Source organism: Scyliorhinus torazame, chromosome 21 (genome assembly GCF_047496885.1).
Source record: "Scyliorhinus torazame isolate Kashiwa2021f chromosome 21, sScyTor2.1, whole genome shotgun sequence".
Lineage (NCBI taxonomy): Eukaryota > Metazoa > Chordata > Chondrichthyes > Carcharhiniformes > Scyliorhinidae > Scyliorhinus > Scyliorhinus torazame.
Genome location: NC_092727.1, coordinates 122,480,711 through 122,508,521, shown reverse-complemented (window position 1 = coordinate 122,508,521; position 27,811 = coordinate 122,480,711). Strand labels below are relative to the sequence as shown.

The 27,811-nt window shown below is 46.7% G+C and overlaps 1 protein-coding gene across 1 annotated transcript in view; it reads left to right on the top strand.

The window, feature by feature from the left end:
- The window catches only part of LOC140398596 (alpha-2,8-sialyltransferase 8F-like), a 48,558-nt gene extending 27,716 nt beyond the window's left edge, over positions 1-20,842 (top strand). Inside the window, exons 5-8 of the mRNA XM_072487431.1 lie at positions 7,029-7,173; positions 8,752-8,864; positions 12,368-12,460; positions 14,693-20,842. Coding sequence (XP_072343532.1) covers positions 7,029-7,173; positions 8,752-8,864; positions 12,368-12,460; positions 14,693-15,167 — 826 coding nt within the window. The 3' untranslated portion in view covers positions 15,168-20,842. The remainder of the gene's footprint in view (positions 1-7,028; positions 7,174-8,751; positions 8,865-12,367; positions 12,461-14,692) is intronic.
- The last annotated feature ends 6,969 nt before the right edge of the window (positions 20,843-27,811 follow it).

Genomic DNA, 27,811 nt, shown 5'->3' with positions numbered 1-27,811 from the left:
AATTCTGGCTTCTGCCGAACTATTGGTGGCTTTGCCTCGACCCCTGAGCTCGGGAGTACTCTCCCTGGATCCCCTCCCCACTCTCTCCCAGCTTTCTTCCTTTAAGACCTTTGTTAAAACACACCTCTTTGATCAAGCTTTTGGCCACCTGACCTAATGGCCGGAATCCTCCTGTTATGTAGCTGAGACAGGCAGCCTGGATGAGATAGAGAATCCCACCCAGGGTCTCAGATGTATTTCCCCCTGTGTATTTTAATGTTTAGCTGGATTCCTCCTGGGCCTTGGAGTTAAATTGATGGAAGCTACAGAACACCTTTCCTTACAGCCTATCATATAAAACCGAGACTCCAGCGCCTGTGTCCAATGTAAATTGTGTATGATGTCCATTAACTTCTAGAACTATGGGTCACTGTTTGAAAGTCACCCATTTATGACAAGATCCCTGATCTCTCAGAGGGCAATGAGTCTTTGGAACTTTTTTCCTCAAAAGGCGGTGGAAGCAGGGACTTTGGGCAGGATTTTCCGCAGCGGGATTCGTGAGAACAGAGGCAGTCAGCCAATCGCCAGTGGCGGGATCTTCTTGTCCCACTGCTGTCAATGGAGTTTCCCATTGTATGCGCCCCCTGCTGACGGAAAACCAGCGGAGTTCGCTGTCCGCAGCACCGGAAGATCCCGTCGGCGGGAACGGACTTAAATTTCTGGCATTTGAATATTTTTAAGGCAGAGCGAGATAGATTCTGGGTAAGGAAGGGGGCACAACGTTATAAGGGATAGGTGGGAATGTGGAACTGAGATTATTTTTTTTAAATTAGAATACCCAATTCATTTTTTCCAACTAAGGGGCAATTTAGCGTGGCCAATCCACCTACCCTGCACATCTTTGAGTTGTGGGGGCGAAACCCACGCAGACACGGGGAGAATGTACAAACTCCACACGGACAGTGACCCAGAGCCGGGATCGAACCTGGGACCTCGGCGCCGTGAGGCAGCAGGGCTAACCCACTGCGCCAACGTGCTGCCCTGGAACTGAGATTATGATTGTTTTGTTACCTGTCGAGCAGGTAATCTGTGCGACTCAACTCAGTTACAGTAGAGGCTTTGGAAGAAGGCTCAAAGTCGTCCAGAAGTTTTACAGAGGGTTTATTGAGCAACACAACTTAAATAACTACGCGAGTTCTTATTTTAAGAACCGTACTAGTGGAAAGGTTACAACTTTTCTATGCTCTACATCTAGGCCTGACCACACTAGCAGCCCTGAGCTAAATCTCTGCCTCTATTCTCCTCACGGTCTAATCCACCCAACAGTCCAGAGGGCTGTTTGCTTCCCCCTTTTATACACGCCAGTGCTCCCCCTAGTGGTCTTCCATTACCCATCAGCCCCTTCTGTACATACCCAAGTAAAGATCACTACAATGATGACATCAGCTGTGATCTGAGTGCACGGCGGAGCCGGCCGGAGAGACCGAGTAGCTCCTCATTCGTACGTTTGTTTGTACAAATGTTCAAATTAGTTTGTCTCTTCCATTTCCCCAGGAAAAGTGATTTCCTGGTTGTCTGGTTGCTGTATATATTGGAAAGAGCTTCTTTGAACAGACCTTCGCGTTTGCTTTTTTTTTGAATGACATATTGCTTATAAAATAACCAACCTTGCCACACCCAGGGCATTTTGTGGGATATTCTTTTTCCATTAGACCTTTGTTTTTGTCACAACAAGGACGTTGGAAGTGGCAGTTCACACTCCTTCAGTGTCCTTCCCTGATTATTGCTGCATTTGTACGCTCAGTTTTCGACCTATTAAAGTCCCAGGAAGCCGAGTGGTGAGGTGGACGTCGATTTATTTACAATTACAGAAATTCTGCTCATGGCAGCGAATATATTTACAGAATACAATCCCGTTGGAACAACTAACATGCCGGTCCCAGTCCGGGCCGGCCTTTATACTGAGTTCTTACGAGCCTCAGCTGGATGGGTCTCCATTCACGAGCGGGCAGCTCATATTCCATGAGTCGCACGGGGAGATCAATCAGGATATCCTCATGAGCGTAATTACAGCACCCAATGAACTGAAGGACTGCATCAGACAGTTCCAGCAGGATTTCTCTCTCACCCCTTATGAATTCTTGTTTTTGCCTTTGCCATTTGCCTAGAGATCTTCCTGTTTACTTCCTTTGCTCCCATTTTAATTTATTTTATTATTTTTGGTCCGTGAACCCATATTCCGAATGTGCTTTTAAGCAGAGGGCTCGAGCTGGAGCAGCCTGCTTGTCAGGACAGGGTGTTCCTAAGTTTTGTATTTTGGAGAGGAGAAAGAGACTCGTCAGCGCCAAGTGAATCTTAGGAACCAGCTTTGGCGGAAGTCGGTTTGATTAGTTGGCTGGCAACCGGTGGGTTGGCCAGGAACAGTGTTCTGCCTAACAACAGTCAGTGATTGGTTCCTGCATGATGCTTTTTGAGAGAGCTGGACCTTGGAAGTGAAAGCCTATCCCTCTGCTGAAGTAAAGGACTGTTTTATTGTTCTAAAACCAGTGAATATCTGGCACATCTTTGCTGTAAACTGTAAACTTATCAAGTCATCATCTAATATTTCATATTTACAATTGTCACTCAAATGGTAGAGATAATTTATAGATTCATAGAAGATAGGAGCAGGAGGAGGCCTTTTGGCCCTTCGAGCCTGCTCCGCCATTCATCACGATCATGGCTGATCATCCAACTCAATAGCCTAATCCTGCTTTCTCCCCATAGCCTTTGATCCCATTCTCCCCATCATTATGAATGATTTTCTTCCTTCACCTGGTCTTTGGCTTCATCGATTAATCCTTTCTGTCTCTATTACGATGTTTTGATGGAGACTAAAGTATAACTCATAGATTCCGATGGCATCTTCATGGGAGGTTGTCTCTTAGTTCATCGCTGGTCTGGCTATCACGTCACCTGCGACCCTACAGATCGTGTATAACAAGGTGCTTACCTGGTCCTTGCCTGCGAGGCCTCAACCGGGGCCCGTTTGGTACTGGTTGGTTGACAAAGTCGTGAACCAGTTGTAATGGCACCTGAGGGGGGGTCTTGCTGGAGAGTTGAGACCCTTGGGTGACCGGATACTGGGCAGTCCGGTACCCTGGCACTCCCCCAGCAATTGGGCACCTTGGCACTGTCAGCTGGGCACCCTGGATGTCTTGTGGCGTAGTGGGCAGCATCGCTACCTCTGCGCCAGAAGCTCCTGGTTCAAGCCCCACACCAGGACCTGATGACCAAGGAAGATGCGTTTGTAGCGCGGCCAAACAGGTTGAGTCAGATCAGCGATGAACAAAGTGACAACCTCCCATTAAGATGTCATCGGAATCTATGAGTTATACTTTAGTGTCCATCAAAACAGGTTGAGTATCAACCTGCAAAATCCTTCCAGTACACCAATGGCTGGTGGTAAGAACGGGCTAGTCTCCTGGTCAGCCATGCTTGATGTGGACTGGCACCCTTCAAGCTATAAGCTCCTTGCGACAGACTAGCGACCTGTTCTGGGAATTACTAGCTATAAAAACAGACAAAAGTGTACCACTAGGTGCGTGAAGAGGACTGGATTTGGGAACTGCACACACAGCAAAATTCAGAACCTTGAGGGGTAACGTTGTGAAGTTAGAAGAGAACAATAATCATTGAGAAAGGAGAATTCCAACATAGATTGTTACTAAATTATTTTTTTGAGAGCTACATCACAAATTTTTAACACTGGAGTTCGACACATTCTCTCTCCTCCATCTTGGCATTCTTTTTAAATTCAATTATTTGCCCTCCTCCCCTTCAGGTCCACCTCTCAATTTTTCTTACATTTTGCTTTCTCAAAGCACCGACCCTTGCTCGGCTATTAATGCATTCTGTTGGTTTATCTGTATGCCACTATTAGCACCTTATTTAGTCTTAAACACTTACCATTAACACTCCTTTTGTCTCATGTTCAAACCATCTTTGTAACCTCTCTTGAGCTGCCACCTATCCCTGACCTTCCAGGTTTCTCCGCCACCACTTCAACAGAATAAAATCTATCCCGTTTCTCCCTCCCTTTAGCTCTGAAGAAGAGCCACACGGACTCTAACTCCATTCCTCTCTCCGCAGATACTGCCACACTCACTGAGTTTTTCCAGCATTTTCTGTTTTTAATTCGGATTTCCAACATGCACAATATTTTGCTTTTATTCAAGAATTTCCCTGCCTTATATAGACCACAGGACGGTGTTTGTATCACATTCCACTGGCTGTTCATGATTCTCAGCAGAGTATAATTTTCAGGAAATGTTAGTTTCATGATAGGAATGTGCCTAAAATTTAGCATCACATTTAAGACCATAAATTCCATTCTTGTTTAGTCTGACATCTGTTTCTTTATTCAGTTGTATATCACTCAAATAGTCTTGTTGATATGTTTATGTACATTGAATGTTTCAAATAAGACAAGGTCAACATTATTTAAATACCAAGATAAATCGGAGTGCCCGATGATTTGTGTTTTTTGGAAGCAATGAGCGCTTATTGATGCAGTTACTCAAATTACGAATTAAATGGTGAATGGGTCTGGATTTTCCACTCTGACCCTATATGACATTGGAAGGAACATTGGTGGTGGATGAAGAAGGGTGCACTGTCCTCTTATCATATGAGCTCGGAAGGCTGCCTCCGTATCTCGCCTCCCTCATTGGGAACACCAATGGCTACTTCCTCTTTCCTGGCTGTATACAAAGGATGGGGGGGTGGGGGGGGGGAGACGACATTCGTCTTGATTTTCCTAGTTTCAGCTCAAACGTACTGCCGCTTCCTGGGCTAGGTGTTGCCAATCCTCCAGAATTGTCTTGGACTCTCTGGAAATTAAGGGCGTGGCTGTGAGCAGATCCGGGAGAAGGTGTTTAAAAACAAATGGCAGGTGTGGGGGGGGGGCGTCCTCTTCAATTGCTTTGAGCACTTCAAAGAAACATCGACAGTGACATAAAAGAAATATGATCCAACTGGGCAGAGCAGACGGAGACAGGAGATCACAAGATGAAACCTCCCAGAAAAGGTCCAAGCAGAGTTGGGAACATGGCCAGAGTTGACAAGTTGAAGGTGGCTGCAGGTTAAGTAACATTGTCCGAGGAAAGGAAGGATTGACTTTAAAGTAAACACAGGCCGCATCTTGGGCTCAGCACCTACCCATTGTGTTCTTCAGTCGGAGCTTTGATGCAGTCTTCAGGATGTGTGCGTGTGTGTGGTTTTCCAATTCTTCTTGTGTTGATCTGTCACACTGTTGGGGTTTCTCGCCTTTACTCTAATCATCGAGTCACAGAATCAGGCAGCGCAGAAAAGGCCCTTCTGCCCATCGCATCTGCGCCAGTCAAAAACAACCACCTAACTATTCTAATCCCACTTTCCAGCACTTGGCCTTGTCGGCCCTGGGATCACAAGAGCCCATCTAAATACTTCTTAAATGTGATGAGGGTCTCTGCCTCCACCACCCTTCAGGGCAACAAATTCCAAACTCCCACCACTCTCTGGGTGAAAGGATTTCCTCACATCCCCTCTAAACCTCCTGCCCCTTATCTTAAATCTATGCATCTGCTCATTGATGCCTCCACCAAGGGGAAACGTTTCTTCCTATCTACTTAATTTATGCCCCTCATAATGCTGTACATCTCAATCATGCTCCCCTCTGTCTCCTCTGCTCCAAGGAAATCAATCCATGTCCATCCAATCTCTCTTCATAAATAACTTCATAACAGGCTTCCCTATGGTGGTGGAACCAGCTGAGAAGCTAAATGACCTACATTTTCTTTTCTCTTTTATTTTAATGAGAGTGGAGAGGCCTCCAGAGGCAAGGCACCTCCAGGGCCTACAAAAAAAAAACCTATTGCCCCGGCACCGCCCATCTATCACCAGTGGGCCCCCCAAAACGTACCTTGTTGGCAACGGCTCGGGGTCAATTTCCAGTCTTCAATCTGGCTTCAAACCTCATCAAGATGCCTCTTTGCGTCTTGCAATCCTACTCACAGGGATGTTCTGTCACTGCAGAGCTACAACGCAAAACAGTAATCGCAGGCAATGTTATTGATTGAAAGGATCAAAATATTCTGCCCCCTTTCAACCCCCCTCTGCTTGATCCTTACCCGCATACCCTTTTTCAGATTCGCTCAAAAGCAAATGTGAAATTAAAAACAAACAATGCTGGAAACAATCTGCAGGCGTCTGTGTAGAGAGGAACAGAAGCAACATTTGTAATTCATCGGAAACAAGAGTTGGAGATCTTTTGCATACGGATGCAGATCTGGGGAGAATATGGTGGCTGGGAGGAGGCAGGCGGAAGAAGGAACGTCAAGGAAGGCTTGTGATTGTCTGGATGATGGTTCAATGTGTGGTATTCATAGAATCATAGAATTTACAGAGCAGAAGGAGGCCATTCAGCCCATCGAGTCTGCACCGGCTCTTTCTTTGAAAGTGCACCCTACCCAGGCCCACACCCCCACCCTATCCCCATAACCCAGTAACCCGACCCACCACCAAGGGCAATTTTGGACACTAAGGGCAATTTAGCATGACCAATCCACCTAACTTGCACATCGTTGGACTGTGGGAGGAAACCGGAGCACCCGGAGGAAACCCACGCAGACACGGGGAGAACATGCAGACTCCGCGCAGTCAACCAAGCCGGGAATCGAACCTGGGACCCTGGAGCTGTGAAGCAATTGTGCTAACCACCATGCTGCCCATTGAAATGAGTAAAGAAAGAAAATTGGCCCAGAAGAGGTGTAAACGGTGACAACAGAACCCAGATTAGTGTCTTTCTCTGAGAAAATGAAAGTGATGGTTATGATCTAAAATTGTTGACCTGAACATGGGGTCTGGAATGTTCTAAAAACCTTGGTTGGAACAGTGTTGGAGGGAAAAATTCGACAGGAAACTAAGATGACATTTTTTTGTTTCATGTTTGTTCTGATGACAGACACAGAGATCTCACATGTTAGTGAAATTAGTATTGGTCGAGTGCTTGATAACTGCCTGCCTTTCAGATCAGAACTGAAGAGATGCTGTAATGCTGTTAGTGATTGCCTGGTCACTCAGAAGAACACACCAGTGGGGACTGAGCTAACGTATGAAGCGGAACCCAAGAGGAAACTAAAAATTACTCATCAGATTTTTGCTATTTTTCCCAAGGTAAGAGCTGTATTTTAGACGGGACACCATCGTTGCAACTGGCAAAAGTATTCTATTCGCTACAAAAGATTGCATTGCAATGTTGAAAACCTTTCCTGTTTCTTTTTGCGGAAAGAATATGTGGTTGCATTTTATCTTCAGCCCAAGAGTGTTATTTTGGCGGCTGCTGAAACTGCCCTCGCCTCACTGTGTGTTGTTTCAGCAGATCGAGCGCACACCTGATGGGATCTGACGTACCGTCAGTGAATGTGTTCCACACCAGGAAGCAAGGACAGTCCCACTGGCCCACACTTATTGGACCACTTTCCCTTGGGTTCAAGCGCCAAGGCTCAAATTGGCCGTAACCAAATTTATTAACCGGGGCAGGGTGGCCTGGGATAAGTTAATGAAGCAAATATATTTTGCTCTCTATTTCTTTCGGGGCAAGTTTTCCTCACTATTGTTTACGTGCATTAGGCTTAGTTCCTTCCCTAGTCAAATTTTATGTTTATGCGGCACAGTGGTTAGCACTTCTGCCTCATAGCTCCAGAGACTCGGGTTCAATCCCGGCCTCGGGTGACTGCGTGGCGTTTGCTCTTTCTCCCCGTGTTTGCGTGGGTTTCCTCCAGTTGCTCCGGTTTCTTCCCACAGTCCAGAGATTTGCAGATTAAGTGGATTGGCCATGATAAATTGCCCGTTAGTGTCCAAAGAGGCGTAGGTTAGGTGGGGTTATGGGGATACATAGTTTACATAGAACATACAGTGCAGAAGGAGACCATTCGGCCCATCGTGTTTGCACCAACCCACTTCCGCCCTATCCCCCTAACCCAATAACCCCTCCAAACTTTATTGGGCACTAAGGGGCAATTTAGCAAAAAGATATGGCCAATCCACCTAACCTGCACGTCTTTGGACTGCGGGAGGAAACCGGAGCATCCGGAGGAAACCCACGCGGACACGGGGAGAACATGCAGGCTCCGCACAGACAGTGACCCAGCAGGGAATCGAACCTGGGACCCGGGCGCTGTGAAGCCACAGTGCTAACCACTATGCTACCGTGCTGGATAAGGTGGGGGAGTGGGCCTAGGTGGAGTGCTCTTTCGGAGGGTCGATGCAGACTCAATGGGCTGAATGGCCTCCTTCTGCACTGTCGGGATTCTATGGATAACAATGAATCCTTGATGCATACATTTGTTGTCTCAAGACCCAACTCTTCCAACACTCTCCTGATCAGCCTCCAATTTTCCCTCCGATATGTACTTAAGCTCAGCCAAAGTTCTGCTACCTATCTCTCATCAAGTCTTGCTCACTCCCTGTGCTCACTGGCCTGCATCGGTCCAGCAGCACCTTGATTTTAAAAATTCCTGTCGTGCTTTCGAATCCCTCTGTGCTCTTGCCCATCCCTATCTCTGTAACCTTCTGTGGCCTCTGGAATCTCTTGTGCGTCTGTGATTTTTATCACTTCACCACTTCCCCGGGAGGAAATCCTAAATCTCTCCACTTCCATTCATTTTAGACGCTCTTCAAAAACCGACCTCTTTAACCAAGTTTTTGATCATCTGTTCTCATGGTCATCTTTCCCTTGTCCTTGATTTGCAGAATTCATCCTTCAGCAGCCGGCAGTACAAACGGTGCGCAGTCATTGGCAACGGTGGGATTTTGACCAACAGCAGTTGCGGGGCTGAAATTGATCAGGCCGACTTTGTTTTCCGGTAAGGTTTAGTTTTCCGGTAAGGTTTAGTTTTGCGGTAAGGTTTAACGGGGGGCGGGGGGGGGGGAATAAAAGGCTTTCTGATTGGCTCTGCCAACTGAATGATTCCATTCACCAGGAGAGGGAGACCAGGGGAGGGCCGGGAACAGGACCAACAATTAAACTGGGCTGTACTCAACAAAGAGCAGAGCCTTGCAGTACCAGAACGCCACTCTCCCACTGCGTACAAGGATTCTCTGTGTTAGAATTAGAACAACCTCATTTTGACACAAGCATTCAAAACCCTGAGGCTTTTTGTTTTTGTGTGACAGTGTAAAGTGGGAAAGGGAGTTTGAGATGGAGGGAGGGAGAGAGAGAGAGAGAGGAGGGAGAGATTTGCATTTCACAACCTTAGGTTGTGGCAATTACAAGGGGGCACAAGTTCCAAGGTGAGGGTTCAGTGGAGATGTGCGGGGGAAGTTTTTTACACAGAGGGTGGTGGTGGCCTGGAATTCACTGCCAAGTGAGGTGGTTGAGGCAAATACGTTAGCAACCTTCAAGACTTATCTGGATAGGCACATGAACAGAGGAGGTATAGAAGGATACAGGCGGTTGGTCAAGATAGGACACGTGATCGGCGCAGGCTTGGAGGGCTGAAGGGCCTGTTCCTAAGCTGTATTCTTTTTTATCTCATTGTGCTTTATAATAATAAGAATCTTTATTAGTGTCACAAGTAGGCTTATATTAACACTGCAATGAAGTTACTGTGAAAAGCCCCAAGTCGCCACATTCCCGGCGCCTGTTCGGGTACACAGAGGGAGAATTCACAATGTCCAATTCACCTAACAAGCACGTCTTTTGTGACTTGTGGTTCGATGTATTGCTGAAGTGTGGTCGCTGTAACAATGCAGGAAATGCAGCAGCTAGTTTGCAAACGGCAAGCTCCCACAAAGCTGCAATGTCACCTTGGCTAGATAATCTGTTTTTGTGATGCTAATTGGGGGATAAATATTGAGGTATAACCTGCGAGAGCAGACGGAGCCTCGGTTTAATGTCTCACATCAAAGATGGTCCCTCCAGCAATGCCGCCCTACCTTAGCACTGCACTGTGGTGTCACGAGGTAAGGGGAGAGTGACTGCCTTTGGCATCAAGGCAACATTTGACCAAATGTGGCATCAAGGAGCCCCAACAAATCTGAAGTGAATGGGAATCGGGGGGAACTGGTTGGAGTCATACCTGGCACAAAGGAAGGTGGTTGTGGTGAGGGTCTGTCGTCACAGTGCCGGGACACCTCCGCAGGAGTTCCCCAGGGCAATGTCCATGGGTCCAATCATCTTCTGCTGTTTAATCAATGACTTTCCCTCCATCGTAAGGTCAAATGTGGGGATATTTGTCGTTAATTATCTAATGTTAACATCATTCGCGATACTGAAGTAGTCCGTGTCCACATGCACAAGACCGTAACAGTATTCAGGCTTGGCGGGTATGTGGAAAGTAACATTTGTGCTACACAAGTACCAGGCAATGACCATCTCCAGCACAAAAGAGTCTAAACACCTCCCCTTGACATTGACCATAACTGAATTCCCTCCCATCAACATCCTGGGTTTCACCATTGACCAATATTATAATCCCAGACCAGACCCCAACAATGGCTAGGGTAATGGACAGAAACCTCAATATTTTATTTTAATTCAGTAAGACAGAGGGGGAAGGATACCTCATTCCAGGAGTGATTTCGTAAAATAGGGGCATGGTACATTAAAACAAACTTTCTGACCAACCCAGTATTAAAATATCTTTAACATCACACAACAAAATAGCTTGCAATTATCCCTCAAACAATGCAATCAGTACAGTGACACTTTACTTCTACTCAAACCTCAGAACTATCACAGGTCTCAATCCACTTTTTAATACAGTTAGCAGACACAGGCCTACTTGCTTACAAGACGTTCTTTGGGATTGTTTTAAGAGGCAGATCTGAATCCTGTCAGAACAATGCAGGATCCCTGGCTGAAGTCTTCCGAAACTGTATTCATTGTTTGACTTCCAGAAACCAACTGAACAATCTCTAGCTCCTCCTATTAGTTAAACTATCTTACAAGGCTGAAACGCAGTGGCCGGAATTCTCTGGCTGTTGCGATTCACTGTTCCTGCCAGCAGCTCATCCCCGCACAGGGGTTTCCCGTTGGCGAGCGGCGACTTAAATGATAAATCCCATTGACAAAGCAGCGGGATTTGGGAATCCCACTGTCAGGGAACGGCACGCCACTGAGAAACACAGGGCTGGGGAACTGGGGATTACAGCCCAATGTCTCCAATTAACTACTCTACAGGGAGCCCTCTTCAAACAAAAATCCCATTAGTCCAAGCCTTTATGATGCCTTAATTGCACCTCTGGATCCCAAAACGCCTAGCTGTCTTGCAAACAGGGATTTAAAAAAAAACATGACAGCAGCAGTCATACACACACTAACCCAGGCTTTTACCCCTTACTGCACTAAATACAGATTATATATGGAATTCCTGCATTCCTCACACCAGAAACGGAACTGGACCAGCCAGGGGCTGGTTTAGCACAGTGGGCTAAACAGCTGACTTGTAATGCAGAACAATGCCAGCAGCGTGGGTTCAATTCCCGCACCGGCCTCCCTGAACAGGTGCCGGAATGTGGTGACTCGGAGCTTTTCATTGAAGCCTACTTGTGACAATAAGTGATTCCTATTATTATATAAAAAGTGGCTACCAGATCAGGTCAGTGGCTAGCAGTTCTAAGATGAGTAATTCACCTCCTGACTCCCCAAGGTCTCTCCACCGCCTACCAGGCACACGTTCGGCGTGTGAGGGAATACTCTCCACTTGCCTGGATGAGTGTGGCTCCAACAACACTCAAGAAGCTCGATACCATCCAGGGCAAAATAGCCCGCTTGATTGCTCCCCCTTCTGCATACATTTGCTCCCTCCACCACCACCGACACACAGCGGTAACAGTGTGTAGTATCTATAAAATGTCACAGTAGCAATTCACCAAACTCCTTGGCAGCCCCTTCCAAACCTGTGACCTCTACCACCTCGAAGGACAAGGGAGGATCTTGATTGCTGTGGGTATAGAAGGATATGGGGCAAAGCGGTTGGATGGAGGTAAGATACAGATCATCCCCCACCATCTTATTGAATTGTGGAACGGGCTTGGGAGGCTGAATGACCAACCCCTCTTTCTATAATTATAATTACCAAGTACAGTTTTGAAATTGCGGAGGGTGGGCTCAGGCGTGAGGTGGTGTTGGTGACGAGAAGTAGGGCAGATTACTGGACATCCAACAGCTATGTCTTATCCTGGGTGACATTCATACTCTGTGCTGGTCCAGGGCTGACAGACTCTGGTGATGCTAGTTGGCATTTACAGGACTCCCATGGAGAAGTGAATATAATTTTACAGTTTGACCAAGTCAACGTGTCTAGCTCCTGAATACGAGCCCTTCTATGGAGTTCTTGAATTGAGTGTTCATTGTCGTTTCCAGATGCAACCTCCCTCCTGTAGGTGGACAGTTCACCCAAGACGTGGGAACAAAAACTAATTTGGTGACGGCGAACCCAAGCATAATTGCAGAGAGGTGAGTGGACACCTTGAACAGCAGCGTTCCTCCTGTTGGGCAAAGGGGTAATTGGTGGTTTGTGTAGCTGGGACACGGTAATGACCTGTTAGGGAAGGAAATCTGCCATTATTATTTGGTCTGCCTCACATGTGACTCCGGAGCCACAGCAATGTGATTGACACTTAACTGCCCTCTGGCCTAACAGCCACCTAGTTCAAGGGTAATTCAGGTTGGGCAACAAATGCCGGCCTTGCCAGTGATGCCCACCGCCCATGAAAGACAAAGGGGAAAAAAAATGTTTGCATTCATTAGGGTGTCGGGATTGACATACCAAGATCGATTCCAATTTAACCCGTGTCATGATATGCACTCATGCACATAATGAGGTAAAGACAGGCAGTGGCAGACAACCAGGTTAGCCAATCAACACACAGCACAGAGCACAACCAATCACCAGACAGAACACTAGAGGAGGGTTTCCTACTATAAAACACACGAGGCATCATCAGCACTCCGCCTCTTTCCACTGGTGACAACTGTAGTGACAGTCAGGGTGTATATATCAGTCAGCGCCTTCTACACGTGGAATCGCGCTAGTCTGGTCTAGTTAGTTAGAGTTAGCACACTTAGAGTAGTAGAGTGTCAACCCACAGCCAGCTGTGTGCATTGTTACAGAAGTTCAATAAATCGTACTGAACCAACGTCTAAGTTTGGTGTCTGCTTTCCAGTACAACTGCATCCAGTTGCAGTCCGTGTTACCCCAGGGTGAATAACACGACAACCCGTAGAGTAAACATGTGGATAATCTCATTGCTCCTGTTATTCAAAATAAGGATCAAACTAAAGGATGAATCACTGTAAGCACTGCCCAGAGGCTAACTCACAAGTGGGCCTTGTCGGTATAAGGAATCCATCAAATCATATGTCATCTTTGGATTGGTGATTGTGAGATTGAAATCAGAAACTGAGTGAGAAGAATTGGATCCACTCGATTCAATGACCATTTATTGGTAGCTGTTTATGTGTAATATTCATGTGGAATCATTCAGTTTCAGTATTCCAGGCTGGTGGACTAATGGAGACAATCTCATCAGTAAATAAGGGCTTCCAAGCATTGCAAAGTAACAGGGCTTGCATCTGTACATGCAGAGGCAGCATGACGTCAGGCATACCCCAGGAGACAGCAGGACAGGTAGACAAGATGGTGAAGAAGGTTTATGGGATTCTTGCCTTTATTAACCGAGGCATTGAATACAAGAGAATGGAGGTTATGTTGGAGCTGGTTAGGCCGCAGCTGGAGTACTGTGTGCAGTTCTGGCCACCATACTACAGGAAGGGAGTGAATGCACTGGAGAGGGTGCAGAGAAGATGCACCCGGATGTCGCCCAGGCTGGAGCGTTTCAGCTACCAAGAGAGACTGGATAGGCTGGGGTTGTTTTCCTTGGAGCAGAGAAGGCTGAGGGGGGACCTGATTGAAGTGTGTAAAATTCTGAGGGGCATAGATAGGGTGGATAGAAGGTATTTTTCCCCTTAGCAGAGGGGTCAATAACCAGGGGGCACAGATTTAAGGTAATAGGCAGGAGATTTAGTGAGTATTTGAAGAAATGCTTTTTCACCCAGAGGGTGGTGGAACTCTGGAACTCGCTGCCTGAAAGGGTGGTCAAGGCGGGAACCCTCACAACATTTAAGAAGTATTTAGATGAGCGATTGAAATGCCACAGCACACAAGGCTACGGGCCAAGTACTGGAAAGTGGGATTAGAGTTATCAGGTGCTTCATGGCCAGCACAGACAGGCTGGGCTGAAGGGCCTCGTTCCGTGCTGTAAAACTCTATGACTCTATGAAATTGAATTGCAAGAGAGAGGGATCTTCCTTGCTCTTCTTCAAATTGTGTTGTAGGATCTTTTACATCCGTACGAACAGACAGAGCCTCAGCTCAGTCTCTCACCTGAAAGATTGTCTCTCTGAAGTTGTGTGCAGGAGGGCCTGCACAGACGTCAGAGTTCACAGACTAAAAACCACTTTCTTATTTGTATCCAATAGATTACTGTGACTAGAGGCTTAGAAGCAGTTAGCTTTGCTGTCACTTTGAGCTGGAATGTTGTGTGTGTGTGGGGGTGGGGGGTGGGGGTGGGGGTGTTGGAGGGGGGGGGGGCGTCGGGCAGTGGTGCTCGTGGAAAGGGGGAGGAAGAGAAAGCTACATATTGAATTGGTAAAAATGTTATGAAGTAACAATGTTTTCTCTGACAGGTATTCAGAACTCCATGACAGGAGGAGACCATTTTTCACCAACTTGATTGTTTACAATGATGCTCTTCTCCTCTTACCTGCCTTCTCCTACACCATAAACACGGGTCGCAGCTTCAGGGCTCTTTATACTCTGCAAGACTTTCAGGCCAAGCAGAAAGTTGTCTTTTTCAACCCCGTGTACTTAAATCGCTTGGCCGGGTTTTGGCGCACCAGGGGTATTCAAGTGAAGCGTCTCTCCACCGGCATAATGATAGTAAGCCTTGCACTGGAACTTTGTGAAGAAGTGTGGATTTACGGGTTCTGGCCTTTTGGAAAAGACATTGAAGGCAAGGTCATGCCGCATCACTATTTTGACAATCAGCTGCCCAAGCCATCCATCCACTCCATGCCAACCGAGTTTCATCATCTTCTACAAATGCACAGTAAAGGAATGATCAAGCTTCAGATGACTCATTGCCGGGCGAATCCGAAGTAAATAGGAGAAATGCACATTTGAGTCTGAATGATTTTAGACTGCTGTTAATAGCTGGGTGAAATGAGCAATGAAGAGCTTGACTCGTAATCAGTGGGGTCTTCAGGTCCTTGGTTGTCCATCGCTTGAGTTCACTTCCCTCAGTTTGAGAATGGCTGGTTTGCTTTGTTTGGAAATAAAGCAAAGATACTTGGACATTTAATGTATATATGTAGGACAGTAGCTAGAAGTAATCATATGGCAATTGACAACTAACCAATCAGAAAAGTGTGATCTCCAACAAAAGCCAACCCCTTGCATTGGAAATGGGGAATGTCCAATAAACATCTCAGGGCTTGGGAGGATAATCCTGAAGCACGATAACCAAAGGAGCAGCTGAGTAACCAAACCTGTCTTGCCCCTTCCCCAAACCTCAAGCCTTCCCGCCCGTCTCATCATTTATTTGTTAACCATTCAGTTCTGCATTCCTAATGTTATCTGTGAGTTCCTCTGTCAGGTTGGAATTCCGATTGGCTTGGTCTGTAGGTTTGAATGCCAGGTTAGTGGAGCAGCTGGGTAGATAGAAACAACCTTGCTCCTTAACTGCTTGTAACTTGGTCCTTCCGATTTGTAACCTGCAAGTGGCTGAGACACCCACTTAAAATAAGTCTGGGACTTCATGAATTAAACAGATCAGGGCAGCACGGTGGTGCAGTGGGTTAGCACTGCTGCCTCACGGCGGCGAGGTCCCAGGTTCAATCCCGGCTCTGGGTCACTGCCACGCTAAATTGCCCCTTAATTGGAAAAAACTAAATTGGGTACTCTAAAATTATTTTAAAAAAATGAAATGAGCAAATCAGGAACTTATCGTGTCACCGGGACTCTTATTTCATTTTAGCTGGGACTTTGATTAGGAAATAAGTCACATCTTGCTGATCTGGAGAAGAAAGATGCCTCCAATATAGGTGTACAACTTTCCTTTATCGAGTCAGGCAGGGCAGAAATGCCCCTTACAATTTAAGTCCATGGCCCGCCTTCCCTTCCAAGACCCTTCAGCCCCTTCCGGCTATCCTATCCCTCTCTAGGAGTGAAGATTGCACAACCTTTTGCTGTCGGCAGCCTCTCTGTACCTTCCTCCTACTTGGGACAGCAGGAAGAGTAGTATTGAAATGAAGCACTGAGGTTACAATCACAATGGTTCCCTGCTTTCGTTGGCAGGAGTGAGGGAGGGGAATTCAGCGGAGTGGTTTCTCGCTGGGAAACCCGTTCCTGGCTTGGAATGTCAATGCCAAGCATGTAACTGGATAAAAGGCCACATTTTCCATGCTAATGTGCTGCCAGAGATATCCGGAGATGTTCCCATCTTAATCCATGAGTGGTGTTGAGAAAACTGACTTGAACCAGAGGAGTAAAGAAAACCAAAACGTACATCAAAATAGTCCTTTCATGATATCAAGACATTCCAAACCATTAGTGTTCTTTTGAAGTGTAACTCTTGCAATGTAGGAAACACAGTTGCTGATGCACGATCAATAACTACTAAAACAAAGTTGTAGCACAACTGAAGGCTTTAATAGACTAGAACTGTTCCCCAGTAGCTCAGGTACAGAATGAGGGCTGCTGGGACGGCACTGATTCTTATACCCCGCCTATCAGGGCGGAGCTACATACTATACAGCCAATGGTAAACCTCCAGGTTTAACCAATGGAACTTCAGCCTCTCGGGTACTGCAATACCTGATAATACCACAGTTGCCAATTAAGCAAATCAGCCAGCTCCCAATGTGATAAACTGATTATAGGTGACATCGGAAGGATAAATCTTGAGCCCAGCGCAGGAACTTCCTTTTTTGATCCTTTTTGAGACAGTGCTGCCCTGTGAGTGTCAGCCAAGATCTTATGCTCACATTTCTATCGTGAGATTTGAACCTACGACGAGAGGTGAGCGTGCTACCAACTTGACTGAGGGTGACAAACATTTGATACGTTAATGTGAATTCTGTCTGGAGATTCAAACCCATTTATTTTGACGTCAATGCTGAAGCCCCAAAGGTCTATCACATTAAAGATTCACCCCTAACTTTGTAAATAGCACAAACAGTAAAAATATATTGGCCTCGGTAGGAATTATAACTGGGCTGAAGGGGTTAAATTCTTATTACTGCATGCAAACCTTGAATGTAGAAGATTAAGGGATGCTCTGATCAAGGTGTTTAAAATGATTAAGTGTTTTGATAGAGTAGTTCGAAAAAAATATTGGTTCATGGGTTGTGGGCATCGTTGGCGATGCCAGCATTTATTGCCCATCCCTAATTGCCCTTCAGAAGGTGGTATTGAGCTGCCTTCTTGAACGGCTGCAGCCCCAATGGTATAGGTACATCCGCAGTGCTGTTAATGACGGAGTTCCAGGATGAGGAACTTCCTCTGGTGAGGGAATCCTGGACAAGCAACAAAGTACAACCTTAAAATCCGAGCTAAAGCATTGAGAAGTGATATCGTCAAAGGGTAGCAGAAATCTGAAACTCTCCCCTCGCAAATGGTTGAGACTGGGACGTCAATTGAAAATGTCAAAGCTAAATTTAATAAGGTTTTAATTGGCAAGGCTATTTGGGGTTTAGTGTTACTAAGGCGGGTAAGTAGGGTTAAGATACAAATGTTCTATTCAATGGCAGGGAATAGGCTGGAGAAGCTGAATCCTGTTACTATGTTCCTACATTACCTATTGCCACACATATTTATTTCCCTGGCTAGTGCAGTGCAAACCTGAATAGAGATTTAAATGCTTGGCTGGTGTTATTGACAAGAGCTGACAAATTCCTTTCCCTGACCAGTTACATTACCTTTCTCCCCTTGGTTATGACATTTTCAGGAATTCTGCCCAGCACCCATCGCAACCTGCCACCATAACGTGGTGGTGTTTAGTCAAGTGTCAAGTACCAGGTGTTTAGGCAGCTCCTAACTAGGATCCTGCTGGACATCCAAATCCTTCGCACCAAAATATCTATAGACTTCGGGAGTGCTGACCTTTTCCCATTTACAGAACGATAATCTGCTCCTGACTTCAGCCTGACACAACCCGACATTTCGATAGCAGCTCATATTCAGACGCCACAAGATGTTCTTTGGCTAGAAGCTTATGCTTGGTGTCCAGAGAGCTTCACTATGACACTGCTACCAAACCCGATTAGGTTTCTAAGTGTAGTTTATTTTTATGTCGTTTAAAAGCGGCAGAGTCTAAGACTCCTTAAAGTAAAATTATTTCCAAACAGCAGCTGAACTTCCATTTCAAGACACTTTGGGAAACATCTGACGAGTAACCAGCTGTTGAATTAACCGCAGCTCCTAAAATTGGCCTTTTAAAATTGTGCATTTTTTGCTCATGAATGTATTTGTCTGTCTTAATGTGTTGTTTGTGTGTGTGTATCTGTCCACGTGTGTTTGTGTATGTGTCCATGTGTGTTTGTCGGTGTGTGTCCATGTGTTTTTGTCGGTGTGTGTCCATGTGTGTTTGTAGGTCTGTGTATCCATCCGTGTGTGTTTGTAGGTGTGTGGGTATGTGCATGAGTATGTTTGTCTGTGTGTGTATGTGGCTGCATGTGTTTGTAGGTGTGTGTGTACATGTCAGTGTGTTTGTAGGTATGTGCGTATATCTGCGTGTGTTTGTGGGTATGCGTGTGCATGTCTGAGTGTTTGTAGGTATTTCTATGTGTGTCTGAGTGTTCATATGTATAGGTGTACATGTCTTGAGTGTTTACAGGTGTACGTGTGCGTGTCTGAGTGTTTATAGGTATGCGTGTACGTGTCTGAGTGTTTGTAGATATCTGCGTGTCTGAGTGTAGATATGCATGTCTGAGTGTTTGTAGGTGTACGTGTGCGTGTCTGAGTGTTTATAGGTATGCGTGTGCATGTCTGAGTGTTTGTAGGTATGCGTGTACGTGTCTGAGTATTTGTAGGTATGCATGTCTGAGTGTTTGTAGGTATGTGTGTGCCTGTCTAAGTGTTTGTAGGCATTTGAATGTGTTAGTCGGCATAGCCATAATTCTCTTTTCCCACGGGCAGCGTTCCCTGGCCCACGAGTTTCCCAGCGGTGCAGGGTGGCTTCAATGCAAAATTCCATTGACAAGAGGTGGGAAAAGAGAATCCCGCCACCAGCGAATGGTACGCCGCCGAGAAACAGGTGACTGGGGGACCGGAGAATCCCGCACTATGTGTGTGTGTACCTGTGTGCCCACATGTGTTTGTATGGATCTGGATTTGTAATTGCATGTATGCATATGTGCCCAGGTGCACTGTGCCTGTGTGCTTGTCTGTGTGCATGCATGATGTGCACATGCCTGTGTGCGCGGCACATCTGTGTGCATGCACACATGTGCGTGCCTGTTGCATGTCCCTGTAAGTGTGAATGTGTGCTTGTCCAAATGTGCGTGTGTATGTGCACATGTGTGCATGTGTCTGTGAGTGGAGATATGGGACCATTTGGGGAAAATGAGTGAGTGGAAAATTAAAATTGAGCAAGTTCTTTACTTGCCCCGGGGTTACAGAGAATGAACGTCAATTGTATATCAACCTGCAGACAAACGGGGTCCTTTAACATTGTGGGGTCCAGGTGATGTCAAAAGTAATAATGATCGTTATTAGTGTCACAAGTTGGCTTACATTAACACTGAAATGAAGTTACTGTGAAAATCCCCTAGTCGCCACATTCTGGCGCCTGTTTGGGTACACCGAGGGAGAATTCAGAATGTCCAATTCACCTAACAAACACGTCCTGCGGGACTTCAACAGCCCAAGCAGGAAGCTGCGAGGGCCAAATTTAGATTGAATATTCTTTTGGTCTATGGCTCCTGCAGGAGGGAGCAGGATTCTTACCCCAAGGCCCACCAAAAAAAAAAAAGGTTTGGACTTCACCCACAATTTGTCGATTAGTGATCACCCCACGGCCATGGTACCCAGGCAGCCGACTTGCCTTCTGGGCCACACGGGGTTTACAGCTGCGACCCAGCTTCGGTGTTGGACAGCGTATGGCCGAACCATTACCCTGTCTGGTCTGATTCTGTACGAGGAAACCACCGGAAACCAACCCCGCAACTGTAATTGCAATTTGGTTTGTGCGGTTTCTTTTAAATCATTAGCCCGTGTTGCACTTTATTAGTGGTGTCACTTTAAGAATGGGGAACTTAATTAACTCTAACACCCGTCGATCATTAATATGAAAGATTTTGAAAACCACTCTAAAATCCAGCTTTGTGCACGTGTGTGCTTTTACTTCATATTGCTTTGCGAGAGTGTCACCGCCAAGGCTAGCATTTGCTGTCTCTCTCATCTTTGAGAAGGTGATGGTGGATCCATGACAAGAGCTGTTGCAGCCGATGTGGGGAAGGTGCTCCCACAGTACTGAGGTAGGCAGCTCCAGAATTGTGACCGAGACACGATGAAGTGTGCACGCAGGTGTGTGTGTGTGTGCACATGTGCCTATATAAATGAAATATGTATATGTGGTATATATGCACATATGTTTACTCATCTCTGTATCCATATGTATGTAAATGCATCCACACTCCTGTAAATACTGGGGGAAAAATGTGCCACTGCCTTGGTTGTGTAAATAGTGTACTGTACAATTTTTAAAACAAATTATTTGTAAAAGTAAAATCTCTAATCCTGTGGGATTGTTTATCACAAATGAATTTATACAATGACAGCAGCTTTGTGGTTTTTTTTTGTATGTTTATTCCTGTGGTGATTCTTCGTGATTCTTATACTCAGGTTGGATGTCGTAATGTTCACAAAGACCACAGAAGCTAAGTTCAATAGCAAAGCTAACATTTATTACACTCCTTATTACGGCTCGACGTAATCTATGCATATACGTAAGTCATCATTTGGTTTGCGCACACACATATCTGAGAGCTTACCCAGTCTGTTGGCTCAGTCACCTTTGATATGATGTTGCATTGCTGCATTCCATCTAGCTCCTCCTTTGGATGATCTCTTAACGGTGTTGGCACGCTTCTGGGTGCATGTATCACTGGCTTAGCATCACTTTTGCGTTTAATGCTGTATGTGAATGGTAAGGTAACCATTCCAGTAAATACATGCTTGAACCTGCTCAGGATTCCTCTATACCATCACTAAGGGACCCATTGAATGTGTTGGCTGTACGAATTCTGAGCACCAAATTTAATTGAATGCATGAATTTACACCAATTAATTGTGATTTTGTAGCGTCGACCGTTTCAAATTCTAATGGCATGCAGGTGTCACAGTTCTGTACTGTGAGGCACCAGGAACTTTCTGTTGCAATTGCGTTCCCATTGTAGTCTGTCAGACGACATTTGGACGTTCTAATCTTTGGAAACTTATTCACCAATTTCAGATCCGCATCTGTTATCAAGCTTGCATGCGGACCTGTATCAAGTTTGAATTGAACATCAGACCCATTACTGTTCAGTGTGACAGTCCAAATCTTTGATTAGATCAGATAGTTGAAGTATTGTCCTCCCATCAGTGTCCAATTTATTCACCTTTGTACTCGCATCAACCATGAAAGTGGCTTGTCGAGTGTATTCGGAGGAATCAGAATTTGGAGTAAAAAATATTTCTTCACTCCCTTCATTTCTTACACTCTGTACTGTCTTATATTTATTGTACGATTTAAAAAAATCTTTTACTGGTAACGCTGATGTAAAACGACATTGGGAGGCAAGGTGATTTAGTTTACCGCATTGAGAGCATTTTTTCCCTTTTACAGGACAATTTTTTCCAAAATGGGTGTGGCCACAGCGTGTGCACATCATCACGCTGATTGCGACATGTTCAAAATGGCCGGCGCAAGTGGCGCGCTGTCTTCTAAACTGCGTCACTGAGTTAATGGCTTTGGCCACGTTTCCCGAATTTGCGCACTTTTCTTGAGCCCTAAACTCTGCATACTGGCCTGTGGCTTGTTCGCTAGCCTTGCAGAGACTAATTGCTTCATCTAAAGGCAGAATTGGTCTTCGAAGTAAACGTCTTGCAACCGCTCATCGTAAACACCAAAAATGATCTGATCACGAATTAAAGAATGCGTGACGGAAGAAAAATTACAAGACTGAGCTCTGACCCTTAGATTAGTGACAAATGAATCAATTGATTGGCCTTCTAGCTGCTGCCTTTTTTAAAACATATAGCGCCCGTACGTATCAGTCCTTGTGCTTTACAATGAATGTCACATTTATTCATGACCAGCTCATATCTTTTTCTATCCTCACTGTCTTCAAACTCAAAATGAATTATATCATCAAACGCCTGCGGTCCAGCTAAATTTCAGGAGAAGCGCGATTTTGCGATGATCAGGAGCTGATTCTAACACGGAGGCAGATTTTTAAAAACGTAATTGCTTTTTGAAATTTTTCCAGTTTAGACTATGTTTACCAGTGGTCCTGAAGTGTTCTGCCTTTCTCAGACCTTCCATCTTACGATCAGTAACTTGGTGCTGATTGTAAGACCTTTGAGATCTGTTGAGTAGCGTGATTGTTCTTCTTTTCTTCTTTGAAGCTAATCTGACTTTCTAATCTAACTGCTATGCTTTTCGGAACACATTTCTGGTACCATGTGGTGTTCTTTGTGATTCTTATACTCAGGATGGATGTTGTAGTGTTCACAAAGACCACAGAAGCTAAGTTCAACAGCAAAGCTAACATTTATTACACTCCTTATTACAGCTAGACCACTCACTCCTAGAGTAAGCAATAATCTAGTACAGTGTTCTTCAAACTTTTTTTCCGGGGACCCATTTTTACCAATCGGCCGACCTTCGGGACCCTACCTGGCCAACCTGAGCGACCCACGCCGGCCGACCTGAGCGACCCACGCCGGCCGACCTGAGCAACCCACCATTTTCTCTTACCTTGTTTGCTGCTGACAAAAATGGAGGAAATGATTTTGGGTCCCTTTGGCCCTCGTACGCGCTCCTCCAGTGGAACCTGTTGGATGAAGGTGAGGCCTTCCTGTGTCGGAAAGTATGGAGTCTCCACCTGTCCAAAGTTCTGAATTTTTTTCCTGTAAACTTTTATCAAATAAAACCCCCCTGAACTTGTAAAAAATGAAGAATAAAATAAATGAAAAAAATAAAAATTAAATGAATAAAATAAATGAATTAAACCCCCCTGAACTTGTAAAACGAAAAGCTGCGGCCGTTAAAAAAATAGCGGCAGCACTGTGCATGCGCGCCCGATTATCGGCACGCATGTGCATAGTTTTGCACATGTGCGGCGATGATCGTGCGCGCATGCGCAATGCGGCCGAATTTCTTTAATATGTTCGTGGCCATTTTAAAGGCCACTTGCAGCCGGCGTTATTAAATGCCGGCTGCTGCGCGGGGATTTGCGCAATCGGGAGCGCCGCGAACGACAGCTCCGCGACCCTCCCGACACCCTCCCGTGACCCACCGACCCCGACCCACCGGTCGCGCCCCCGATTTTGAAAAACACTGATCTAGTAATCTACAATCGACACTATACTACCACTAGTCTCTACACTCTATCTATAACTGTACTCTGATCTCTCACTGCTCTCTCCAGCCTTCTCCCAGAAGCCTAAAAATCCGTGCTTTATATAGTTCTGTACTTAGCTCCATCTAGTGGTCAATTATGATATTACACTAACCCTTTTTATTCTAGACATTCTACATAATGTCACAGTTCGTTCTTCACACCAAGGGTGCCTCTGTGCGTAAATGGCCGGTGACATTAATTGCAGTTGTTAAATTCACCCTGTTCAGGGCTGCACGCCGATTCCGCCGGAAGAGACACGATTATACGTGTGCAACTATTTTGAAATTGCAAGAAGACGACCAAACTCTGGAATAGCAAAAGTCTGGCCGAACAGACATTGAAGCCGGAGATGGGGCTGTAACAACAACTTGCATTTAGTTAGTGCCTTTTAATGTGATGCATTCCCCAGAATGTGGCAGAGTGGGTTAGCCTCCCTAACGCGAAGCGGGAAATTTCAGGTTCCAGTCCCACCCTGGGGCTCAATGGTCACGAAAGGCATGTTCATAGTATGGCCAAACAGGTTGGTTCTCAACAGGTTAACTAATGTGGACTAGAGTCGGCGCACACACAGTCTGTGTCTCACTTTAGGAGTCTTTATTCAAGCTTTTGCATGGAGAGCAAAGGTCAACACCCAATATGTCGGGCTTTGTAATGAACTGTGTTATACAGCTATATATATATATATATATATATATAAAAATCTGTAACTAGATCATTCATGCTACATAGAAAACACATTCCACTTACTGATGCTCATTGTATGACTGCATCAGTTTTCCATTGTGTTGGCTCAACCAAACACCAATTGTCCTATTGCTGTTGCCAAGATTACTGACCTATTTATTTTTGTTATCCCTGATGTCAGTAAAGTTGCTCTTTCCTGTGCTACATATCCCAGCAGTCCTTGCGATTGTTACGGTGTTCATCCAATGCTTATGCTTGTTGCTTTGGTTTCCCCCCCCCCCCCCCCCCCCCCCCCCCCCCCCCCCCCCGCCAACATAAACCTTTCTCGATATTCCTGTGGAAGGCAGGGAGAGTGGGAGAGTTTCCTCGTCAGCCAGAACGCTGTGCTAGCTACAGTCCAAACAGCCAGAACGCTGTGCTAGCTACAGTCCAATCGCCTCTCACATTACACGGCGCAGGTTCTTGCCAGGGGTTCATGGACTTCGACTGTCAAGTAGGCAGCTCATTTCTCAAGGGCAACTAGCGATCAGCAATAAATGCCGGCGAAGCCTACACGCCAGGGACAAATATTTTAAAAGTGTCCTCCCAACTTTAAGTGATTGCCAGATAGAGAGAGAGAAAGAGAGACTGAGAGAGAGAGAGAGAGAGACTGAGAGAGAGACTGAGAGAGAGATGCCAAACCAGAAACATTATCCAACAAAACGTGACACCAAGCTATTTGAGGAGACCTGAGGACAGATGATCAAAAGTTTGGCTGAGGGAAGAGTGAGCTGGTGAGATTTAGGGAGGGAATTTATTTTATTTAAAAAAAAAAATATGTTTATTCAGATTTTCCAACAAAATTTGAACAAACCCCCCCCCCCCCCCCCCCCATAACAAAAAGAAAAAGGAACACAAACACAATCGAAAATAATACAAAACGTATACATTGGGTATCCCCCGTATATAGCAACCCCCCCCGTATGACATTCAAAGGTACCCTTGGGGAAGCCCCCCCCCACCCAAATACCCCCCTCGAAAGAGACCCCCCCTCCTCCCCCCACCCTTGGGCTGCTGCTGCTGACCTCCTCCTAGCGCTCCATGAGATAGTCTAGGAACGGTTGCCACCGCCTGAGGAACCCCTGCACAGACCCTCTCAAGTCAAACTTTATCCTCTCCAGCTTAATGAACTCTGCCATGTCATTTATCCAGGTTTCCACACTGGGGGGCTTCGCGTCCTTCCATAATAGCAAGATCCTCCGCCGGGCTACCAGGGACGCAAAGGTCAGAATACCGGCCTCTTTCGCCTCCTGCACTCCCGGCTCGTCCGCCACCCCAAATAATGCCAATCCCCAGCTCGGCTTGACCTGGACTTTCACCACCTTGGACATGGTCCTCGCGAAACCCCTCCAGAACCCATCCAGTGCCGGGCACGACCAGAACATGTGGACGCGATTTGCCGGACTCCCCGAGCACCTCCCACGTCTATCCTCCACCCCAAAGAACCTACTCAACCTCGCCCCTGTCATATGCGCTCTAGGAGTAACCTTAAATTGTATCAGGCTGAGCCTGGCGCAAGAGGAAGAGGAGTTAACCCTACTCAGGGCATCAGCCCACAGACCCTCATCAATCTCCTCCCCAAGCTCCTCCTCCCACTTGCCCCTTAACTCCTCGACCGAGGCCTCCTCTTCTTTAATCTCCTGATAGATCGCCAAAACCTTGCCCTCTCCGACCCATACACCCAAAATCACCCTGTCCTGAATCCTCTGTGCCAGGAGCAACGGGAATTCCCCCACCTGCCACCTCACAAACGCCCTCACTTGCATATACCTGAACGCATTTCCAGGGGGTAACCCAAACTTCTCCTCCAGCGCCCCTAGGCTCGCAAACGTCCCATCTATAAACAGGTCCCCCATTCTTCTAATCCCTGCCCGATGCCAGCTCCGAAACCCCCCATCCATCCTTCCCGGGACGAACCGATGGTTCTCCCGAATCGGGGACCAAACCAAGGTTCCCACCTCACCCCTATGCCGTCTCCACTGCCCCCAGATCTTCAAAGTTGCCGCCATCACTGGACTCGTGGTGTACCTTGTCGGCTAGAGCGGCAGCGATGCTGTCACCAGCGCCCTCAGGCTCGTGCCCCTGCAGGACGTCATCTCCAACCTCTTCCATGCCGCCCCCTCTCCCTCTATTACCCACTTACTGATCATTGCCACGTTGGCTGCCCAATAATAGCCGCACAGATTCGGCAGCACCAGCCCTCCCTGTCCCTGCTACGCTCCAGAAACACCCTCTTCACCCTCGGGGTCTTATTTGCCCACACAAAACCCATGATGCTCCTACCTACCCGTTTAAAAAAGGCCTTGGGAATCATAATGGGAAGGCACTGGAACACAAAGAGAAACCTCGGGAGGACCATCATTTTAACCGACTGTACCCTGCCCGCTAGCGAGAGTGGCAGCACATCCCATCTTTTGAAATCCTCCTCCATCTACTCCCCCAACCGCGTCAAACTGTGCTTGTGCAGGGCCCCCCAACTCCCAGCTACCTGGATCCCCAAGTACCAAAAGTTCCTTTCCGCCCTCTTCAATGGTAGGTCGTCTATCCCCCTTCCCTGGTCCCCTGGATGCACCACAAAGAGCTCACTTTTCCCTACATTGAGCTTATAGCCCGAGAAGTCCCCAAACTCCCTTAGGATCCGCATGACCTCCACCATCCCCTCCACTGGATCTGTCACATACAGCAACAGGTCGTCCGCATACAGCGACACCCGATGTTCCTCTCCCCCTCGGACCAATCCCCTCCATTTCCTGGACTCCCTTAGTGCCATGGCCAAAGGCTCAATTGCCAATGCAAACAACAGGGGCAGCATGGTAGCATTGTGGATAGCACAATTGCTTCACAGCTCCAGGGTCCCAGGTTCGATTCCGGCTTGGGTCACTGTCTGTGCGGAGTCCGCACATCCTCCCCGTGTGTGCGTGGGTTTCCTCCGGGTGCTCCGGTTTCCTCCCACAGTCCAAAGATGTGCAGGTTAGGTGGATTGGCTATGATAAATTGCCCTTAGTGTTGGGTGGGGTTACTGTGTTATGGGGATAGGGTGGAGGTGTTGACCTTGGGGAGGGTGCTCTTTCCAAGAGCCGGTGCAGACTCGATGGGCCAAATGGACTCCTTCTACACTGTAAATTCTATGAAACAAGGGGGACAGGGGGCACCCCTGCCTCGTCCCTCGGTACAGCCGAAAGTACTCCGACCTCCGCCGATTCGTAGCCACACTCGCCACCGGGGCTCTATATAGCAGCCTGACCCAGCTGATGAACTCCTCCCCGAACCCAAACCTCCGCAACACTTCCCAAAGGTACTCCCACTCCACCCGGTCGAAGGCATTCTCCGCGTCCATGGCTGCCACTACCTCCGCTTCTCCCTCCACCGAGGGCATCATAACCACATTTAAGAGCCTCCGCACATTAGTGTTTC